Source organism: Rattus norvegicus, chromosome 4 (genome assembly GCF_021556685.1).
Source record: "Rattus norvegicus strain SHRSP/BbbUtx chromosome 4, alternate assembly SHRSP_T2T, whole genome shotgun sequence".
In the NCBI taxonomy this organism is placed as follows: domain Eukaryota; kingdom Metazoa; phylum Chordata; class Mammalia; order Rodentia; family Muridae; genus Rattus; species Rattus norvegicus.
This window is the reverse complement of record NC_141537.1, coordinates 96203258-96224141: the sequence shown is the minus strand read 5'-3', so window position 1 is coordinate 96224141 and position 20884 is coordinate 96203258. Positions and strand designations below refer to the sequence as shown.

Genomic DNA, 20884 nt, shown 5'->3' with positions numbered 1-20884 from the left:
AGACACTTACCCAGCCAACATCTTAATCCAACTTTTTTCCATAATATAAAGTTGGTAAAGTAAAATATTTCAAGTTACTTCAATCTTTATATTCTTAAATTATCCCATGGATATAACTCAAGAAGTCAATCTGACCTTTTTATTAGGATACTGAAAACAAGTTTGCTCATGCTACTCTATGCATTGAGTAGATCTAGTAACGATGATCACTATGACTATAAATATTATAATGTAAACACAATGATTATAAGTTATTATATTTTTACCACAATTTTTGTAGGTATACAACTAATGTGTTTCTAATGATTTTAATAAGCAGAGTAAAGCTTAATATGTATTATATATATATGTTTGAAAGATTTTTGAATAAGGTAAGATTAGATCATTTCTGAAAGTTTATTTTAATAATTTCATATTCTGCAGTTGGTCACTTACTATAGCTAAAAAAATCTATGCCAACTTTCATAACTCAGAAATATTTAAGAAAATGCTAGGTGAGCACACGAAGAAAACCCCACCTGAAACAATGAAGTCAGAGTCATGTGTTTTCAAAACAACCAACTGAAATAGATTTAAACTAATTAAGTGAAGAAGACATAAATACTGGGTCCCATAGTTCTACCTTGTGTTTGGATTTTTAAAATAGGTTTTGAAGATAGAAATACGTTCTATATGAAAAGCAAACCGTTCAAGGCTATGAAGTCCTGAGGGAGAAGCCACCCCAGAGATGCTTCCACATGGCTGACTTGGGGATCTGTGTGCTACATCACAGCTCTATAAGAACTTGACACTCGTCTTCCATGAGGATCGACGCAGGGGATCATTTTACTTTTTAAGACTAAGAAAATGGTTATAAAACACACACTGAATCATTCTCAAAGAATGTATATATATATAAATTTTGGAAGCACTACCCAATCATTTTTTCGACTTTAGCATTTAATAAGTTAAATTTATTAAATATCTAATAAATTAGAACAGAGATGAGCAATGAAATGTTACCCTGACAAGTGTGAAATGCTGAAGTTCATTCTTGGCATCTTCCTGTAAACTGAAAAACTTCTTTAACCTTTAGCCAAAAGAGCTGTGAAACCCCACTGACCTTGCTCAGCCCCACCTTGTTAATCTTAGAATGCCCCATTAATAAAATCTGCTAGAATGCTGAACCTAACAAGTCAAAGGACACATCTGAAGGAAAGAGAGTGAGGCTCTGTGACATTCACTCCTTGGATGGTTACAAAGACACTATTAGTAAAGTGGGCAAGAAAATGTTAAAGTCAAATATGACCTTCAGCGCATAAAAGACTTGTGCCACATGACTGAAGCCAAACAAATCTGTCATAAACAAAACAAAATTCTTGCACTTTCTTCCTTAGAAGATGTGTTTTGTTTTACAGAATCTTCTAGAAGCTGAATCCTTCTTGTTAATGAAGCAAGTGGGATTCACGGAAAATAGGAAAAAGAAAGATCCATGTACTCACTAACTTCCACTCTGAAGTAGTAATAGTAAAGAGGTGACAAAACTCTCAAAGTTACTGACTTACAAAACCAAAGAGCAGCATTACAGGGCGGTAGGAAATGTAAGACAACAAAGATGAGGCGGGAGAGCAGGGAGGAGGGGAGGGAAGGAGCTAATGAATGAGGTTAACTATAATTACGGAGGGAGGAGACACAGCTATTCCATACAGTGTGCTCTGCATCTCTCCAAGCTTCTATATAAATGGCTCGTCACTGTGATTGGTCTGGAGGCTGCTAGATGTCTTAACGCAGTCCTGGCATGAGTGCTGCAGAAGCTCGGGTCTGCTTCCCAACAGCAGACCTGCACAACAAGTGCCAAGGTCTAAATGTTCTAGGCTGTCCAAGTTCCACAGAGTTTCAGTGAGGGGCAAGGAATATAGAGTAGTGTTCCTAGTTACTGATTTGGTTTTATTTCTAGAAATCAGCTATTGGTATGGAAATCATCAATCTTTTCACTAGTAGTTTTCCATTTTGAAAAATTCCAACCAGTTTTCTTTAAACTGGTTTCAATGAGCAGCACAGGCGGAGTGGATGAGTAGTGGTAGCTCAGGTGCCTACACAGAAGACATTTACAAATGGTGCCAGCAAGGAAGAATCCCAAGATATAACTTTGGAAGAGTAAAAATCTCAGAATTCATTTCTCCTATAAATCTGGATGAGCTGTAACAACTCCCTGAACCCTGAAGCAGCATACAGGAACGGCAGAAAACAATATGGGGAATTGTTCTTCAGGGATGATTGGAAGAACAGCAGAGAAAGCACTAAAGGAGTCAGCTTCACTATAAGCCATGAAAAGAAGCACTGTGGTGCATAGTTCAGTGGAGTAATATATACACTTAAGACATACACGAAATTCTAGGGCATTGTCGCCCAAACCAAAGTGCTATTAGCGAATTAGATGAAATACAGGCACAGTACTGATATTATCTAATATCGCTTCTCGGCCTTTTGGCTAAGATCATGCGATATTATCTAATATATAAAAACAGATGAAACTCCATGACAGTGCTGATCAAACTATGGCCTAAGATACTGCCAGTTTTCAGGAGCCCAGCACGAAGAAAGGAAGGGAAAAGGAGGGAGGGATAACAGAAATGCAACTTACTTGGTTAGGAGACTACTGTGGACAATCCACCTTAGTCTCTGTAACTATTACTAACTTACTTGGTGATAATTCATACCACTATATACTAGACAAAGGACACTCTATTATTCTCTTTGTCTTTTTCTAGCCTATGGTAAATCTCGACTTAATAACTGTTATTATGTGGACCTTAAAAATTAGGGTGTTGGGGTTAGAGAGACATCTCAGTCCTTAAGAGCACTTATTATATAATCCTGAGAAATAAAGTTCACTTCTCAGCGATGAAATAATAAGCTGACATCCTGTGACTCCTCTAACTCTAGCTCTGAGGTTTCTGGAACTCTCTTCTGACCTCTGTGAATGCACAGACATATACACTTTATTACACATGGGCGTACACTCACACACAGACAGATACAGACACAATGACACACATATATGTACACAGGCACATACATACATTAATAAATTTTTTAAAAATTAGGGCTTTTAAAAGTTATTAAGTGAAGATAGATAAAGGTATTTTTAATGAAACTAAAAAATGGAGTCAATCTCTGACTGGGCTCAAGTCAATAAAGAATCACTTAGAAAACCAAAACTGAAAAAAAATCCTTCTTGGCAGATAAGGTCATTTACTACCCACAAAGACATAAAACACGAGTTTCATGTGTTTGTAATTTGTTCATTATTGCCTTATATCATTTATAATTATACATGGCTACTGGTTTTCTAATATTTGAGCAACCATTTTAAACACAATGAATTAATTTCTTTAGAAAGGGATTAAGGAAGGAAAAAAAAGTGGCTGAACACCAGGTACAATGCAACCACAGTACAGCAATCCTTTAATTCTAAGCTCATCGCAGGTATTTACCAAGGGGGCAGTTCTTCCAAAGACAATGAAGACAGTGATTTATTACCACATTCAAATAACAGTGTGCACACAAGCTGGGGCAGAATGTCCAACACAGCCGCTATCTATTAACACAGAAAGTTAACTCTAGGCACATAATTAACCTCCTGGCCTAAAGTTTAAAAAAAATACAAAAACAAAAACAAAAGAAACTCCTATAATATCTTTTCTAATTTATGGAATTTATGTCACAGTCTGTGGGTTCCCTCACTGAATGAGCTTCAGTTTTCACTGACCTGGAAGCTATAAACTCACTGGAGAAAGGGCTCCACCGTTCCTGCTCACCTGCAGAGTCTATGGTCCCTCATAGGAAACTGGATGATAAATTACAGAGCTGCCCACCAAACAGAGCTAAACGCTTGCCTTCCCTTACAGTGAGTTTGCCCCTTCAATCCCCCCGGGCCAACACCCATCTGACAGCAAGCCCACTCTGTAGCCTCCACATTCTCCATATCTTAAGTGACAGGGTAGGGTTAGATGAAGAATGGAGGGCCCAAGAGGGTGCCATTGAGTCGGAGCTCCTGTGAGTAAATGCTTGCAGAAATATCAAACAGAATACATCGCCATCACACTGCCTGATCATGCTGTGCTACACAACAACCTTCACACACACCGGCAGCCGCTCTTAAACATCACAATACTGGGTCTGCTGCCCAGATTTTCAGTGGGGAGAAAGATTTAGAGAGATGGCAGCTTGTTAAAGGGCCACAGACAGGCAATTAAATTGAATTTGAGGTCTCCTACCTTGATGAACCACACTCTGGGTATGAATCAGATCTCATATAATAGGATATTATAAACAATTTTAAAGTGGGAAAGGCTTTTCATACATGAAGCTGTTCAGCCACAGGTGACAGACTGCAGACCTATACATTTCCAGTCAAAATTACTATTCTCAAAAAAGCGATATATTAAGAAGAAATTATCACCAAACAGAATACATGCGAAGTTCAAGAATAACAGTAGATGAAATACCTTATCAATATTCTCTACAATTCTTCTAATAAGAAAAGCAACAAACATAAACAAAAAGGAACTATAAACTAAGCAGTCCTATCCAGAATCAGTCACAGTAAGTTTGGGAATGGTTGGCCAAATATTTATTCTTCCTTCCCTGAACCTGTAAGCTGTGGATACCAGTGGGCTGGGTTTTGAACCATGTGACAGGAGATCTTTCTAGAGTCAGCTTCCCACCGACTACAGGATAAAGCAATAGGGATGCTAAGGAAGAGGAAAGCAGAGGACTTGGAAGCAGGAGAGGACTGGATTAGAACAAAAAGCTCAGTGCTTCTCAACTTTCAGCATTTCTCTGGACAGAGAAGAATCTTCTGCTTACTTAATAAATATTCCCAAGGTTTGTATGTTTTGTTCTCTTTCACACTGCCAAAGAGTGTTGCCAAGCGTACTTAAATAAGATATTTACGATTAAATAAGATAGGCACGATCTTAAGGTGGCAAGAACTTACAGACTCCTAAACAAACTACCGTTTAAAAGTGATTTGGAGGTTTCCATGGTTGAATGTCAAGGAAGAATCAGCATGCACTACTCAGGACTCAAACCACAGTTTTTCCTGAGTTATCTAAACATTTACTTAACAGTTTTAATTGGGAATACAGCCATTTAAAGTGCAATTTGTTAAAGCTAACACACAGAAGTTTTAATTATGCTCAATATGATGTCAAACTAATTCTTTATCAGCATTCAACAAAAATGTTTATGGAGAATCCTAATTTATACCAAATTTCAGATTTTGATAAAATTGCAAGAAATGATAGGAGTTTGAAATTTTTTCTTTATTTTTTTGGAAAATTCTTGTAAACTGCTATAAAGAAACAGAAACTAAATAAAGTGACAATATAAGAAGTAAGATTATCATTCATTAAGATTTGCCACCTAATATTCAATGAATAAAACTCATTTGACTTTGGAAAAGGAATCTTAATTTTGGTGCCAGTATGACAACGGAATTTTCAAGACAATGCTTATGATAACTGTTTGGTCCAAAGTGGGACCCCCAAAATGGCAGTCCACAATGTCTTAAATGACAGTCTGGGCTCAGCTTAGGCTGGAGGCCTGGGTAAACAGAAGGAAATTCAGAAACTTGTGGCACAGGTTTCCATCTGTTCTCAAAAAGCCAACATGGGGACCTGTGCATTTCATATAAGGTGAGGAATAATCTTCCTTTTCACCATGTTGACATTTACATGAATGATGTGAAGTTACTATGGGAAAACTGCAGATTTAGTGATCTGAGCAAAGGTCTCAAACTCTATACCAGACACTACATTCACCAAAGCCATACACACTGGAAATCAATGCTGTTTCCATTTGGGAATGCTTCATGAAATACAAAATGACTGATTGTATTAAACCTAAGCCTAACCACTGAGTATCATGTTTTAATATGGGAACTGGATGGGGAGCTCTTGCAATGTAGGTGATAGTGGTCTCTAAAAGCCCTGCCTGGTACGCATGAGCTTGCAGGTTTATCATGGGGCATTCTGCTTATATAAAGCAAAGGACAGTGTAGCAAGCAATATTTCTTACAGAATTTCAGAAGATAATCAGGCAAGCAAAGGGGATGGGATAGAGAGGCGGATGAGCTCTGGATGGCGTTAACGAATGCAGAGATCTGCAGGACTCAAAAGATGTTTCCCGAATAACCTGTGCATCATGTTACAGCATCCTTCATGGTGAAGGGTTCATGTCAAACACAACACAGACTGATGTATTTTAAAGTGACAGAACAGAAAAGGATCATTGAAGTAATTTCAGGTTGCACATGACAGCAATCCTTTTCTAAAAGTCTGCTTCTTGGTTTTCAGTGTAGTAGCAAATAATACCCCAAATTATTTGATCAAGGCTATTACGATACTCTGTAGGACTGCTGCATATTCTGCAAGCCAAACTACAGATCACAGGATGAATGAAGAAACAGATATGAAAAATGTAGCTGTCTCCTCAGAAACCAGACAGTCAAGTCAGACAATCTCTTCATTCTCACTAATAGTTTGTGGTTGGAAAACACAGTTATTTTCTATAAGAGCATGTCAACCTAGAATGAACTTCCTACTGTGTTTTCAACAAAATACATATTTTTACATTTTCAATAAGGCCATTGCTTATTTGCTAATGAGGGCAACAGCTGTAGAAACAAGTACTCCCAGAAGTGTCAAGCGTAAGGTATTGAGGCAGCGGTGTGTGCCCCGTGTCTGTCCACTGTGTGCCCACTGTGTGCCCAGTGTGTGTCCAGTGTGTGCCCAGTGTGTGCCCAGTGTGTGTCCAGTGTTTGCCCAGTGTGTGTCCAGTGTGTGTCCAGTGTGTGTCCAATATGTGTCCAGTGTGTGCCCAGTGTGTGTCCAGTGTGTGCCCAGTGTGTGTCCAGTGTGTGCCCAGTGTGTGTCCAGTGTGTGTCCAGTGTGTGTCCAGCGTGTGCCCAGTGTGTGTCCAGCGTGTGCCCAGTGTGTGTCCAGTGTGTCCCCAGTGTGTGTCGAGTGTGTGCCCAGTGTGTGCCGAGTGTGTGCCCAGTGTGTGTCCAGTGTGTGCCCCGTGTGTGTCCAGTGTGTGCCCAGTGTGTGCTCAGTGTGTATGCAGTGTGTATCCACTGTGTGCCCAGTGTGTGTTCAGTGTGTGCCCAGTGTGTGTCCAGTGTGTGCCCAGTGTGTGTCCAGTGTGTGCCCAGTGTGTGTCCAGTGTGTGCCCAGTGTGTGCTCAGTGTGTACTCAGTGTGTGCCCAGTGCGTGCCCAGTGAGTCCAGTGTATGCCTAGCCCACTGGGATAAGGCTCCATGTTACTCTGCGTGCTGCTCTTTCATTGAACAACCCATAAACAACATGGAATTCTTTACAGCTGGCAGACTCGAAGGCAACCAGACATTGCAAAACAAATATCAATGTGATCAATTATATAAACAAAAACAAACTGAAAGAACAAAACCACATGATCATTTCATTAGATGCTGAGAAAGCATTTGACAAAATTCAATACCCCTTCATGATAAAAGTCCTGGAAAGAATAGGAATTCAAGGCCCATACCTAAACATAGTAAAAGCCATATACAGCAAACCAGTTGCTAACATTAAATTAAACGGAGAGAAACTTGAAGCAATCCCACAAAAGTCAGGGACTAGACAAGGCTGCCCACTCTCTCCCTACTTATTCAATATAGTTCTTGAAGTTCTAGCCAGAGCAATCAGACAACAAAAGGAGCTCAAGGGGAAACAGATCGGAAAAGAAGAGGTCAAAATATCACTATTTGCAGATGATATGATAGTATATTTAAGTGATCCCAAAAGTTCCACCAGAGAACTACTAAAGCTGATAAACAACTTCAGCAAAGTGGCTGGGTATAAAATTAACTCAAATAAATCAGTAGCCTTCCTCTACACAAAAGAGAAACAAGCAGAGAAAGAAATTAGGGAAATAACACCCTTCATAATAGTCCCAAATAATATAAAGTACCTCGGTGTGACTTTAACCAAGCAAGTAAAAGATCTGTACAATAAGAACTTCAAGCCTCTGAAGAAAGAAATTGAAGAAGACCTCAGAGGATGGAAAGATTTCCCATGCTCATGGATTGGCAGGATTATATAGTAAAAATGGCCATTTTAACAAAAGCGATCTACAGATTCAATGCAATCCCCATCAAAATACCAATCCAATTCTTCAAAGAGTTAGACAGAACAATTTGCAAATTCATCTGGAATAACAAAAAACCCAGGATAGCTAAAGCTATCCTCAACAATAAAAGGACTTCAGGGGGAATCACTATCCCTGAACTCAAGCAGTATTACAGAGCAATAGTGATAAAAACTGCATGGTATTGGTACAGAGACAGACAGATAGACCAATGGAATAGAATTGAAGACCCAGAAATGAACCCACACACCTATGGTCACTTGATTTTTGACAAAGGAGCCAAAACCATCCAATGGAAAAAAAAGATAGCATTTTCAGCAAATGGTGCTGGTTCAACTGGAGGTCAACATGTAGAAGAATGCATATCACCCTGTACAAAGCTTAAGTCCAAGTGGATTAAGGACCTCCACATCAAACCAGACACACTCAAACTAATAGAAGAAAAACTAGGGAAGCATCTGGAACACATGGGCACTGGAAAAAATTTCCTGAACAAAACACCAATGGCTTACGCTCTAAGATCAAGAATCGACAAATGGGATCTCATAAAACTGCAAAGCTTCTGTAAGGCAAAGGACACTGTGGCTAGGACAAAATGGCAACCAACAGATTGGGAAAAGATCTTTACCAATCCTACAACAGATAGAGAGGGCTTCTATCCAAAATATACAAAGAACTCAAGAAGTTAGACCGCAGGGAGACAAATAACCCTATTAAAAATGGGGTTCAGAGCTAAACAAAGAATTCACTGCTGAGGAATGCCGAATGGCGGAGAAACATCTAAAGAAATGTTCAACATCTTTAGTTATAAGGGAAATGCAAATCAAAACAACCCTGAGATTTCACCTCACACCAGTGAGAATGGCTAAGATCAAAAACTCAGGTGAGAGCAAATGCTGGCGAGGATGTGGAGAAAGAGGAACACTCCTCCATTGTTGGTGGGATTGCAGACTGGTACAACAATTCTGGAAATCAGTCTGGAGGTTCCTCAGAAAATTGGACATTGAAGTGCCTGAGGATCCAGCTATACCTCTCTTGGGCATATACCCAAAAGACGCCCCAACATATAAAAAAGACACGTGCTCCACTATGTTCATCGCAGCCTTATTTATAATAGCCAGAAGCTGGAAAGAACCCAGATGTCCTTCAACAGAGGAATGGATATAGAAAATGTGGTACATCTACACAATGGAATATTACTCAGCTATCAAAAACAATGACTTTATGAAATTCATGGGCAAATGGAGGCAACTAGAAAATATCATCCTGAGTGAGGTAACCCAATCACAGAAAAACACACATGGTACGCACTCATTGATAAGTGGCTATTAGCCCAAATGCTTGAATTACCCTAGATGCACAGAACACATGAAACTCAGGATGGATGATCAAAATGCAAATGCTTCACTCCTTCTTTAAAAGGGGAACAATAATACCCTTAGCAGGGAAGAGAGAGGCAAAGATTAAAACAGACACAGAAGGAACACCCATTCAGAGCCTGCCCCACATGTGGCCCATACATATACAGCCACCCAATTAGACAAGATGGATGAAACAAAGAAGTGCAGGCCAACAGGAACTGGATGTTGATCTCTCCTGAGAGACACACCCAGAATACAGCAAATGCGAATGCCAGCAGCAAACCACTGAACTGAGAATAGGACCCCCGTTGAAGGAATCAGAGAAAGGACTGGAAGAGCTTGAAGGGGCTCGAGACTCCATATGAACAACAATGCCAAGCAACCAGAGCTTCCAGGGACTAAGCCACTACCCAAAGACTATACATGGACTGACCCTGGACTCTAACTTCATAGGTAGCAATGAATAGCCTAGTAAGAGCACCAGTGGAAGGGGAAGCCCTTGGTCCTGCTAAGACTGAACCCCCAGTGAACGGGATTGTTGGGGGGAGGGCGATAATGGGGGGAGGATGGGGAGGGGAACACCTATATAGAAGGGGAGGAGGAGGGGTTAGGGGGATGTTGGCCCGGAAACCGGGAAAGGGAATAACATTCGAAATGTAAATAAGAAATACTCAAGTTAATAAAAAAATTCAGATATTCTGAAAAAAATGACTAAAATCATATTATTCACAGAGGGAAATAAAAGGCAGAGAAAACTGTAATTTAGATAATCCACAAGCAGAAGCTCAGCTGCTCTTCTGATGAGCACAAAACACCCACAGAAGTCAGTGAGCCTTGTGTCAGCTCTCGGAGTACGGAGATGCTCAGCTTTTGAGGATGGATGAAATCTTGTTTATTCACACATGGAAGAGAAACCCATCTCAAGATTGCTGCAGCAACCAGCCACCAGTTAGACATCCTCAGCTCTGCCACACTGTTCCAGCCACTCTGCAGGCTATCTCTGAGGAGACTTGTCATTCAAAGGAGACAAAGCAAGGTTGGAAAATGGGGTCTGAAAGGGTTCTAAGTTACACAGTTATAAGTTATAAATAAGCAGCTATACAGTTCTTTGCTCAAATACACACTTACTCTACTCCTTTTCCTTGCCCTGAATGTGCCTAAAAAAAATCTATCTATCTACATAAATGTATACATTGGCTCACCATGCCTCAATTTGGCCCAGAGCCAGATATATGGTAAGCTATATCCAATGTGAAATGATTAGAATTTTTAGAATATTCTTTCATTATATATTTAAATATACCTTTTTATATAAATATGTTTATTTAAATAAGAAATGTAATATTTTTGTATTTATTAATTTATATATTTGCTTTATATAGTGTGTATAATGTATAGTATATATTAATTTATATATTAATATTATATATTTATATCTATATTTATGTATATGTATATTTGCTTATATATTTCTATGTAATATGTTACATAAACATAAATTTATATTTAGATACAATTTTATATATTTATATATGTATATTATATATTACATTAATATAGGTATTAATATAAATATGAGATCTTATTAGACAGTAGGAACAAGCATGACATACTGATACTTTATTATATAAAAATCTTGAACTTCAAGATAACATTTAAAACATTCAAAGTACTGTGTAGCATTCGTCATTTATGCTTCTCTGCTGTTTACACGTCTACCAGCAAAGTCAGATGAAAGTACATGAAGTCCACAAGGATGGAGTCATTAGGAATATTCAAGTTCTGTTTGACTGGGTCTATCCTCTCTGTGCTGGAACCTATGCCTTAATGTATTCTGAACTGTCTAAGTGTCTACTTCTAAAGACATGATACCAAGCTTGATTTAGTCACATAAGCATGTCTTTGAGATTATTTTCTGTAGGTATATTACTCTGATATGCAGCTATAACTTACTTTCCCTATAAACTTTCTTCTCTCCTTTTATCTAAAATAACACAGGGATCTATGCAGACATACAAGCTGGAACAATTTTCTCAAAGTGGGACAGCAATGTCTACTAAGAATGACTGGCACAGAGAAGACAGTTGTTTCACTGTTGCCATCACCAGACCCAACTCCACATGGCCTCAGGTACACAGAAGGAGAGATGTCCAGGAACATCCATGCTCCCCACTAGAACTGTTCAGGCCTTGCTGTCAGAGGGCAATGAGCACCCTGCAGGCAAGTGCAGGCAGTGGCCACGATGACACCTGTTCCCCAATGGCTCTCTTCTGCTCTTGCCCTTTGGCTTCTCTCAGCTTTTTGCCACCTTCTAACTGTTTGACCCACCTTGAACTTTGTCCTAAGACTCTTGCTTTCTCTAGATAACTTCTCAGGCATCCGCAGTGTTTATACACAGTGCCTGGTTTGTTGCTACTGGTTATGGGTGTGATTTACAGGTTATGAGTGACTATTCTAAGATCCTAAATTAAAGGCCTGTCTTTTAGCTTTCTTTAGCCACAAAATTAAACTAATATTTCCTCATCCACAAAACAGTTATTACTCTAGACATTGAGTTAAATGCGGAAAAATGATTTTTTAAGTCACATAATATGGCCTCTGAGCAGAAAGCTTCAGCTACATAATTCAGTGAAATGTATTTTGCTTAATGGGAAGATAATTCACACAAGGGTAAGATTATTTAGAAAGCAGATAGAGTATAAAAATGATTTTGTTTACCCAATAGAGAAAGTGCAGTCAAGTTTCTTTCAAGAATATTTAGCTATTCACCATGGCCCAGTGGTCACATTCTCTTTCACTGGAGCCATTGCAGAGGAAAAGTAAGAGTGAAGACTGTGGGCCTCTGGGCCCCTTTTGAATCAGTAGCTATCACAGTCTCCTCATAGCAGGCGAAGAAAAACTTGCCAGAATTTGATGAGGAAGGCAGAGACTTTTGAAGTTAAGAAAGACAACATTTGGTATAAGTTACAGGTGGATGAAGAGACTTTCTGTCTCCATAAAAAGTGAGGCTGTTAGCACCTTCTCTGTCCAACAAAATCCTGTGTATCACTTATACTTCAACTGCAAAGTAAAGCCTTTACTCCTGAGTATTTTATTCAACTTTGGAGAAAATTGTACAACTGAAATTCTTCTCACGTAAAGAACCGTTTTGACAATCCCCCTAAAAAAAGCTAACTGGTTTAGGAACTCTTCGGACATCAGCGCTCTCTGTCCTAATACTGACTTCCAGTCTTTCATCCCAGGCCATTCTTCATACCTGTGTGGCTCCGGATGTGAACTCTCAGGGTCCCACTGCTGGCGAATTTCTGGCCACAATATGGGCAGACTTTCTCCTTTTCTCCTGTGTGTGTCTAAACAGGAATAAAAATGGTTCCTGATAAATACAAAGGCTTTGGTAAAGATGATTTAGTACCTCTGACAATAGTAAATCTGTATTTTCCAGGATTATGTTTCATTAAAATGATTTAATGTCACAATGCGACTTTAAACTATTTATCATAGATAATCCCTTGGGTTCAAAGACCGCTTAGAAGCATGCATTAGTGTTAATTTGAAAATAATTCTGCAGTTTACTGCTTAAGCCTTTATGTAGTCCTTGTCTAACTAAACATGATTAAGTTATATAAAACCAGTGCATGGAGCAAAACCACATAATCAGAATGGGGCCAGAGCCGCCCTTGACTGTTGCCAAGAGACATTTTCTTTGAATCGTTTTCCAAATTCTTTGTGCCTAGTTCAATCTAAAGGGCAGAATTAATCTCAGGAAAGTCATCTGTTACCTATGCTATGCTTGTCAGGATAGATTTTACTACACATAGAAAGCATACATATCTAGTTTGACTTTGGACTCCAGCAGGTGTTAATTGAGCATTCGATTGGCTAGAGAATTTCTGCCCTCCACATGTTTATTTTGCAGGCATAAAATAATTATACCAGAAACAGAGAAAGAACACCAGTAAAGCATACTTTAATGAAATCAGTGGCTAGGGCTGGGAATACAACCCAGTACAACTATGGTCGGTCGCCTACCATGCAGGAGGCTCTGGGTTCTATCACCACCACATAAACAAACTAACTAATGAGATTGCAAAACAAAACTGTTGACGGCTCTAGGAAGTGGGGTAGACAGAGTATGTTAAGGCCTCAGAGAACCAACAGGAGACTAATTTTCCACCAACATAAACAAAATTGAAAAAAAAACGAAAAACAAAACAAAACCCATCATTCCAGAGACCGAGGAGTCAGAGCAATCTGTGAAGTAGCATGGATTTTGAAACTTAGAACAAAGAAAAGTTGGGAACTGAGCAGTGCTGCAGGGACCAGCAAGAAGCAGTTTCTTCAGTTTCTGCATGTTCTTTATAATGTTGCTTTGAGAATATTTTCCAACAGTAGCCCCGGTATTAGAAAAAGGGGGGGCTGTCTGATACTAGCTGATTAAAAGCACCAATTATTTGTTTAAGAGTTTCTTGAGGGCTCAGTGAATCTGGAGAAAGCAGAGGAAGGACTGTAAGAGTGAGAAAAGTCAAGGAAACCACAAGAAAACACACAGAATCAATAAACTTCAACACACAGGGGCTCACAAAAACTGATCCAACAACTGGGGAGCCTGCCTAGCTCAGATCTAGGTCTTCTGCATAAATGCTACAGTTGTGTAGCTTGGCGTCTTGAGGGACTCCTAACAGAGGAAGTGGGGCTGCTTCTGATGTGCCTGTCTTGGGGACCCTTGCTGGACTGCCTCATCCAGTCTTAATATGAGGGAATGTGCCTGTCTTACTGTAACTTGATATGCCATCTTTGAAGTTCCTGAGAGGCCTACCTTTTTCTGAAGTGAAACAGAGGAATGGGTGGGGAGAGGAGAGGTGGCTGGGAGGGACTGGGAGGAGAGGGAGGGAAAACTACTTTGGGGAAAGAGTTGCCTAGGGAACTAGTGATAAAGACCTCAATGAATGTGTGTAATGGCTTTTCCAGATTGTCAAAATATGAATCCTTTGATACAATCCAGTGATGGATTCAAATCTGATGGCCCTTTTTGTGAGGAAAGGTAGGACGTAGGGCCTTGCTCAAGAGTGTCACTATGGGGTTGTACTTAGGAATATATTTTGCCCAGACTCTTCCTGTAATTTTCTTTCCTCCTTCCTGTCCACATGGAGGTGAACAGGTTTTAGGCTCCCCTTGCTTTCACCATTTTGGAATCTTTAACTGTCTATCATAAAATAGCTTTGCAATTTTAAAGAAATTTAAAATGCATTCATTACAATGCTGTGAATTTATTTATGAAATACAAAAGTAAACTCAATTTGCTTGACATATCGATATAAAAAGCACAATACAAAAAGATAATCTCAAAATCACGAAAGAAACTGTCCCACGTGAACGGAATCTTTTTTCTGTCAAACCCTACTTCTATAGTAAGGAATCCTGTGCTCTGGACTTTCTGCAAACGCTTGAATTAGTTCTATAAAAACAGCCTACCTGAGGTGCTAGTCACATATCTACACAAAACCATCCTCCTAAGTAAAAAAATTTGAAAGTCGACAGTCTTACTATTTCCCAAGGCTACATATCAGTAAATCTAAGGGTTACACACAATATACATGTAATGTTGACATGTCATTTCATGGGGAAAATGTCAATTCTGAAAAACCGAGAAAACAGGAATTTCTTGGATAGTATAATCATACATTTGTCATTGTCAGTAAGCATATCATAAATTAATATAACCTGTCACATGATAGTTAGCCCTTACAATGCAGTCTGTCTTGCCAAAGTCCCCCCTTACCTTCTTGTGACTCCTAAGCACTGAGGGTGTAACAAAGGCCTTACTGCACAGCTCACATCGGTACTTCTTGTGTCTTTCATGGACCACTTGGACATGCACATTTAACGTGTCTTTCCTCTTAAACGTGGCGTCGCAGTGATGACACTTGAAAGTCCTCTCACCTTAGAATACAAGTCAACAGTCAAGACGCACCACTGGATTTCACATTTCATTGTTCTAAAAGATCAGAATTTCCTAATTCTGATGTGTTTCTTCTTTTTTTTTTTTTTTTTTTTTTTTTTCGGAGCTGGGGACCGAACCCAGGGCCTTGCACTTCCTAGGTAAGCGCTCTACCACTGAGCTAAATCCCCAACCCCTGATGTGTTTCTTCTATCACATTCTCTGCCTTAATTTTATCAGAACTTTCGACCTTAACACCTAGAAGCTAGCCAAAGACCTGCCTTTGTACAAGTGTATAAGGAAAGAAGCAGACAAATTGCTGACATTTCAGTCCATGGAAAAGATGTGTGTTTAAAACAATAGCTTTCATGTCTTGAAGTTAAACCAGCTCTAATGTTAACACTGTGTGAAACAATGCCTAGCACTCTGCTCTCTGTGTTTAGCCAATCTGACTTCCCTGCTGTCCTCACCCACCACTCTTCACTCATGCCTGTCTGCACCTTGTGTTGCTTACTTAGCCCTTAAATCTTGGAGGTGGACTTTTCTGGCCAGATGCCATAGCGTAGCTTCAGAAAGCTTCTTCTAGGGTTGCTCTTCATCATTTTAGCTACAGAGCACACAGCATAGCCTCGCAAGCCATTTTGGTCCCTTCGGTCCTTTCTCTACAGCTACTGAGAATCAAGAAGGTGCATTGAAAGTATCGGGTCACTGATGTTACAAATTCCTTGCTGTTATATGGAATAAAATTTTATTTTTCCCAAGAAAAAATTCCTGAGCTTGCCAAAAGAAGCCACATAAATTTTATGGGATAGATGAATATCACTTGTATAATCTATTCTAAAATTCATCCATGTCTTAAGGTATCTAATGTAATAAGTTCCTCTGTGGTACAACAAATTTCACTCTTTAATCATAAAGTTGTTCTTTATGAGGAAACTGGAAGTTAGGCTGACCACTTTTAAGAGCTGCAGTGACAAACTAGACTAGGAACACAGCCCCGTTTTTTCTTACAGGAGCAGCTTCCTTTCTCATGATCACGACCATCATATATAAACATTAAGATTTCATATTAGAAATTTAGCTTGAGCAGAGAAACTCTCTTCTAAGTCACCACCATGTACAACCAGCTGTCACAGTGCCTAACTCAAACAGCAGTAGGAGCTTTACGTGTACAATTTCTTAAAAGATAGGTGTCTGTTTATAACATAATAAAAAATTTACCTCCCCAAATAAGCAGAGAATCAGAAATTTTACATGAAATAGGAAAGGTGGACTGCCTATCGACACCTGGAGCAACATGGGATCTACTGTTTTAATAGTTATTCTCCTGTCAGATTCAATATTTTCAATTTCTCTTTAAAGAGATGTTGAACTAGATGTTCACTCTGACCCACTGCAACTGTTAAGCCTTTGAGCTAATAAAACCTTGACCTGTGAGATGGCTCCATGTTTTACAGAGGTAGACATATTCCCTCAGTCATCATAGTTAAAAATGAATGGAAGAAGGGTTGGGGATTTAGCTCAGTGGTAGAACACTTGCCTAGCAAGCCCAAGGTCCTGGGTTCGGTCCCCAGATCCGAAAAAAAAGAAAAAAATGAATGGAAGGCTATGTTTCAAAACAATGTTCAGAGAATACTGAATGTAGGGTATCTTTCTATATACAAATTATAAATCCCAAGAAGATAAGACATAAAATATCTCATATCTCATAAAATGATTAACGATACTGTAGGAAAGCAAGGCAATCTATCTTCTTCCTGTTTTAAACAGATTATCTAACAATTCCTCATGCTCTTCTGAGGTATCTATTAAAGCATCTGAGAATACACTGGAGCTAACTGTGTCCTCAGCCGCCTGGACAGTGACTTACTGTTGTGGATTAACAGGTGTCTTTGCAGAGAAAAGGGGGTGCGGAACAAGGCTTTACATTCGTCACACTGGAAGGGCCTCTCCTCCGAGTGAGTCTGCAGAGGAAAGATACTGAGTGAGAAAGAGGAGAATGAGCTCAGCACTGCAGAAAGAGGGCACACTGTTTCTTCTCATAGGGAGAAGGAGTGTAACTACATGCATTCACAGGAAAAACACTTGTTCTGTCAAAGCACTGAATTCATCAGACATTTGATAAATCACAAAGGAAATACGTAGAGCTTTTCTAAGACTTGACCCTACCTCCCCCTTGCCAGGCTTGGTCATTTCCCATTCAGGCAAGGGGACCAGTTCAAAGAAGAATGTTCTCTGTCTTTACCCTAAAGCTTCACTGAGGCACTGAAAGTGATCTGACTCTTCAGGGCTGCTTTGAATTTAAGCTATGACAGAGCATAGATTCACATGGTTAACCTGAGAAACATTTGCTGAACACTTGATCAAGTGTCATGCTCCATACAGCAACTGATGAATTCCAAGAGCCAAGCTCCTGGCTAAACTGCTATTACTGTCACCAGTTTAAGATGAAAAAAATCAAGATTTGCCAAAGACGTGGTGAATGGTATGCAACAAACAGGCATGCACTGAAATGATCACACAGAAATTGAAGCCACTTTGGACAAAACTTGTGAATGAACTCTTAATCTCTTAATCTATACCGTGTATGGCAAGACTTGATCATATTTTTTTTAGATTTACACACACACACACACACACAAAATATATGTAGTTGTCATCAACAGCCCAGTAAGGCCGAACATTTATTAGACCTATTTCACAGATGAGAAAACCAAGGCAAGCAAAACCAAAGTCAGCCCTGGCAAGTCACACAGGCTGGAGATGGCAGAGCTAGTGAGGAGCCTAGGTAAATACTAGGTACATCCTGTTGGCCGCTGAACTAAAGATGTGTGACTCAAGGGGCCCAACAAGCTGCAGTAATCCATTCTGTGGCATCTTCTTCAGCTTCAGTGCTTGTGGCCACCTCCACAGCTGTTTCACTGGCAATCCCACTGCAGCGGGCCAGGGCGTTAAGGGCCACTCGTTCCCCCAGCAACAAGTGGTGGACAGGTCCCCTGACTTCTGCCACCTTGAACACAGGTACCAGCTTCGATCCCTCCAGAAGGAACCAGGACACTTGGCAGTTGAGTTGAGTGAAGATGGCATCCAAGAAAGGTCGCCCTGCTAGAACCCCGGGGGATTTGGCCCACAGGGCAGGCGGCACAGGGGCCACCCGGTAACCAAGGACGCAAAATTGAGACCTGGGCAGTCCTTTTGCAACCAGCCATTCGCCAGAGCTGCCAGACTTGTAGGGGGGGCAACAGGGACTGCAGGCCTTCAGGGTCCATGGTGACTTGGAGCAGCCAGCGGGTCAGTATGTCCAACACGGTTCAGATCAAATGTTGTGTTCTGCATGAATGTGTACTGCCTGAGCTCCCTGATGCTTGCAGAGCCCAGAATAAAGTATCAAATCTCTTGCAACTGGAGTTATAAATGGGTTTGAATTTCCACATGGGTTCTGCGAAATGAACCCAGGTCTTCCCTGCAGGAACAGAAAGTTCTCTGAACTGCTGAGCCATCTCTCTAGCCCCAGATAGCAAAATTTAATGAGGGTCAAAAATACATTTTTAAAACCCTCAGAATTTGAACAGTATTCTTTCATTACAAGAAAATAAGCTATGTATCTGATGGATTTTTATGGCAGGGGTAACTGAAGGACATCACCTTACTCACATCATATTGAATTGGATTTCACAATATGATGAACTTTTCAATATTCAAGAGCAAGGAGCTTCCTGGAGAACTGTGCTACGACGTGAACATTATCAAGACTGTTCCATTGTCAAACATGAAGGATGGAAGAAAATATTAAAAGTCGGGGTGAATTTAACACATTCAAATATGTTATCTGGACACAGACATTCTAGGTGAATAAAAACAGATAAGAAGAACATTTCTTCCATTATGTAACATCAAATAACATTATGAAAATGGCATTTCAAACTGACTGACATAAGCATGTAGTATTTACTAAAGGTTCTGATGCAACCACTGTTGGGCACATCACCTACTACAGTAGGAGAGAAGCTATATGGATTTAGTGTTTATTTATCCATTACTTGCTATTCTGAGACAGTCATGCTATGCAGATCAGCTTGGCCTTGTGCTTGTATCAAGCCTTTGTAAACAAGCCTCACACATGCTCAGTCTGTAGATACACACCATCACATCTAGCTTCAGCTAATTTTTAAGGTGAAAAATAAAACACTAAATGTCTTAGAAGAAAATCCGAGTAATTTTTAAATAATTTTGAGTGGAAAGAGTTTTCAAGGAATGATGAAAGACTAGATATTCAGGTCTTTTTAAAAAAAATTAAATTGATGTGGTGGTTTGACTATGGGAAGTTTCACTGTTAGGTGAGGTTTTGTTGGAATAGCTATGGCCTTGTTGGAGGAAGTGTCACTGTGTAGCTGGGCTTTGAGGTCTCCTAGTGCTCTAGCTCTGCCCAGGGCTGCAGAGAACCTCCTCCTATGGAAAACAGTCCTCTTCTGCCTGCCTTTAGATGAAGATGTAGAACTCTCAGCTCCTTCTCCAGCACTGTGTCTGCCTGCATGCTGCCATATTTCCTGCCATGATGAAAATGGGCTGAACCTCTGAAAGTATAAGCCAGCCCCAATTAAATGTTGTCCTTATAAGAGTTGCCTTGGTCATGGTGTCTCTTCATAGACAATGGAAACCCTAACTGAGACAACTATAAAAACAAAATGTTTTCTAATCACCAAAGAAAATAATTATGAGATCAGATTACAGTTGAATATAGCTAATAAAGGTTAATTTAAAAAAGAGGAAAACTCCAAAAGAAAATTGATAGAAGATACCTCTGTTGATTTCAGTTGACAGATGTTTTGTGTCAGGTCTAAAGTACATACTTTGCTTTTATGGGTCAATCCTATTTCAGATTGTAAGGACAAGGGGGGGGAAACGCACAAAGGTTGCTGTATCACGGGGATTTTATCCTGATAAACATACACACTACATTGGGGAATGACATGAGTTGTGGAGGAAAAGGAGCAGAGTGCTCCAAAGAATAGATTTCAGTATGGGGTCAAAAGAATTCTAGCTGAGGTGACATCTGAGAGAAGCCTGCTGCTTTGAGGGAACAATGGTCAGAAACCAGGGTGACAAATACAGAGATCAGGAGAAAAGGCCAGATTGTTTTACTTTTCCTAAAGCCATATAGAAATATCTATGCCCCTCAGACAGAGGGTAATAACAGAACACAGAGAAGTTTTGATCCGAGTGCTGACTGGTGACTCAGTGAGATTACTGCAGTTGTTGCAGAGGCACAGGCACCTCAGGTGTACACCTCCCAGAGTCCTCTGGACAACTTGGGGAGGTTACACCAATTATAGGGCCTACCAAGGAAGCTGCTTGTCTCTTACTTAGCAGTGACTATATTTCAGGGCACAGTCACAGACCCACTGAAGGCCACCCTAAGAGAATGTGAATA

The 20884-nt window shown here is 39.9% G+C and overlaps 1 protein-coding gene across 2 annotated transcripts in view; it reads right to left on the bottom strand.

Annotated features, from left to right (window-relative positions):
- Prdm5 (PR/SET domain 5) overlaps positions 1-20884 on the bottom strand; it is a 162160-nt gene that overhangs the window by 39850 nt on the left and 101426 nt on the right. For both annotated transcript variants that reach the window (NM_001427515.1, XM_087659356.1), the window contains 3 exon segments: positions 12772-12865; positions 15295-15455; positions 17324-17417. In NM_001427515.1, coding sequence (NP_001414444.1) covers positions 12772-12865; positions 15295-15455; positions 17324-17417 — 349 coding nt within the window.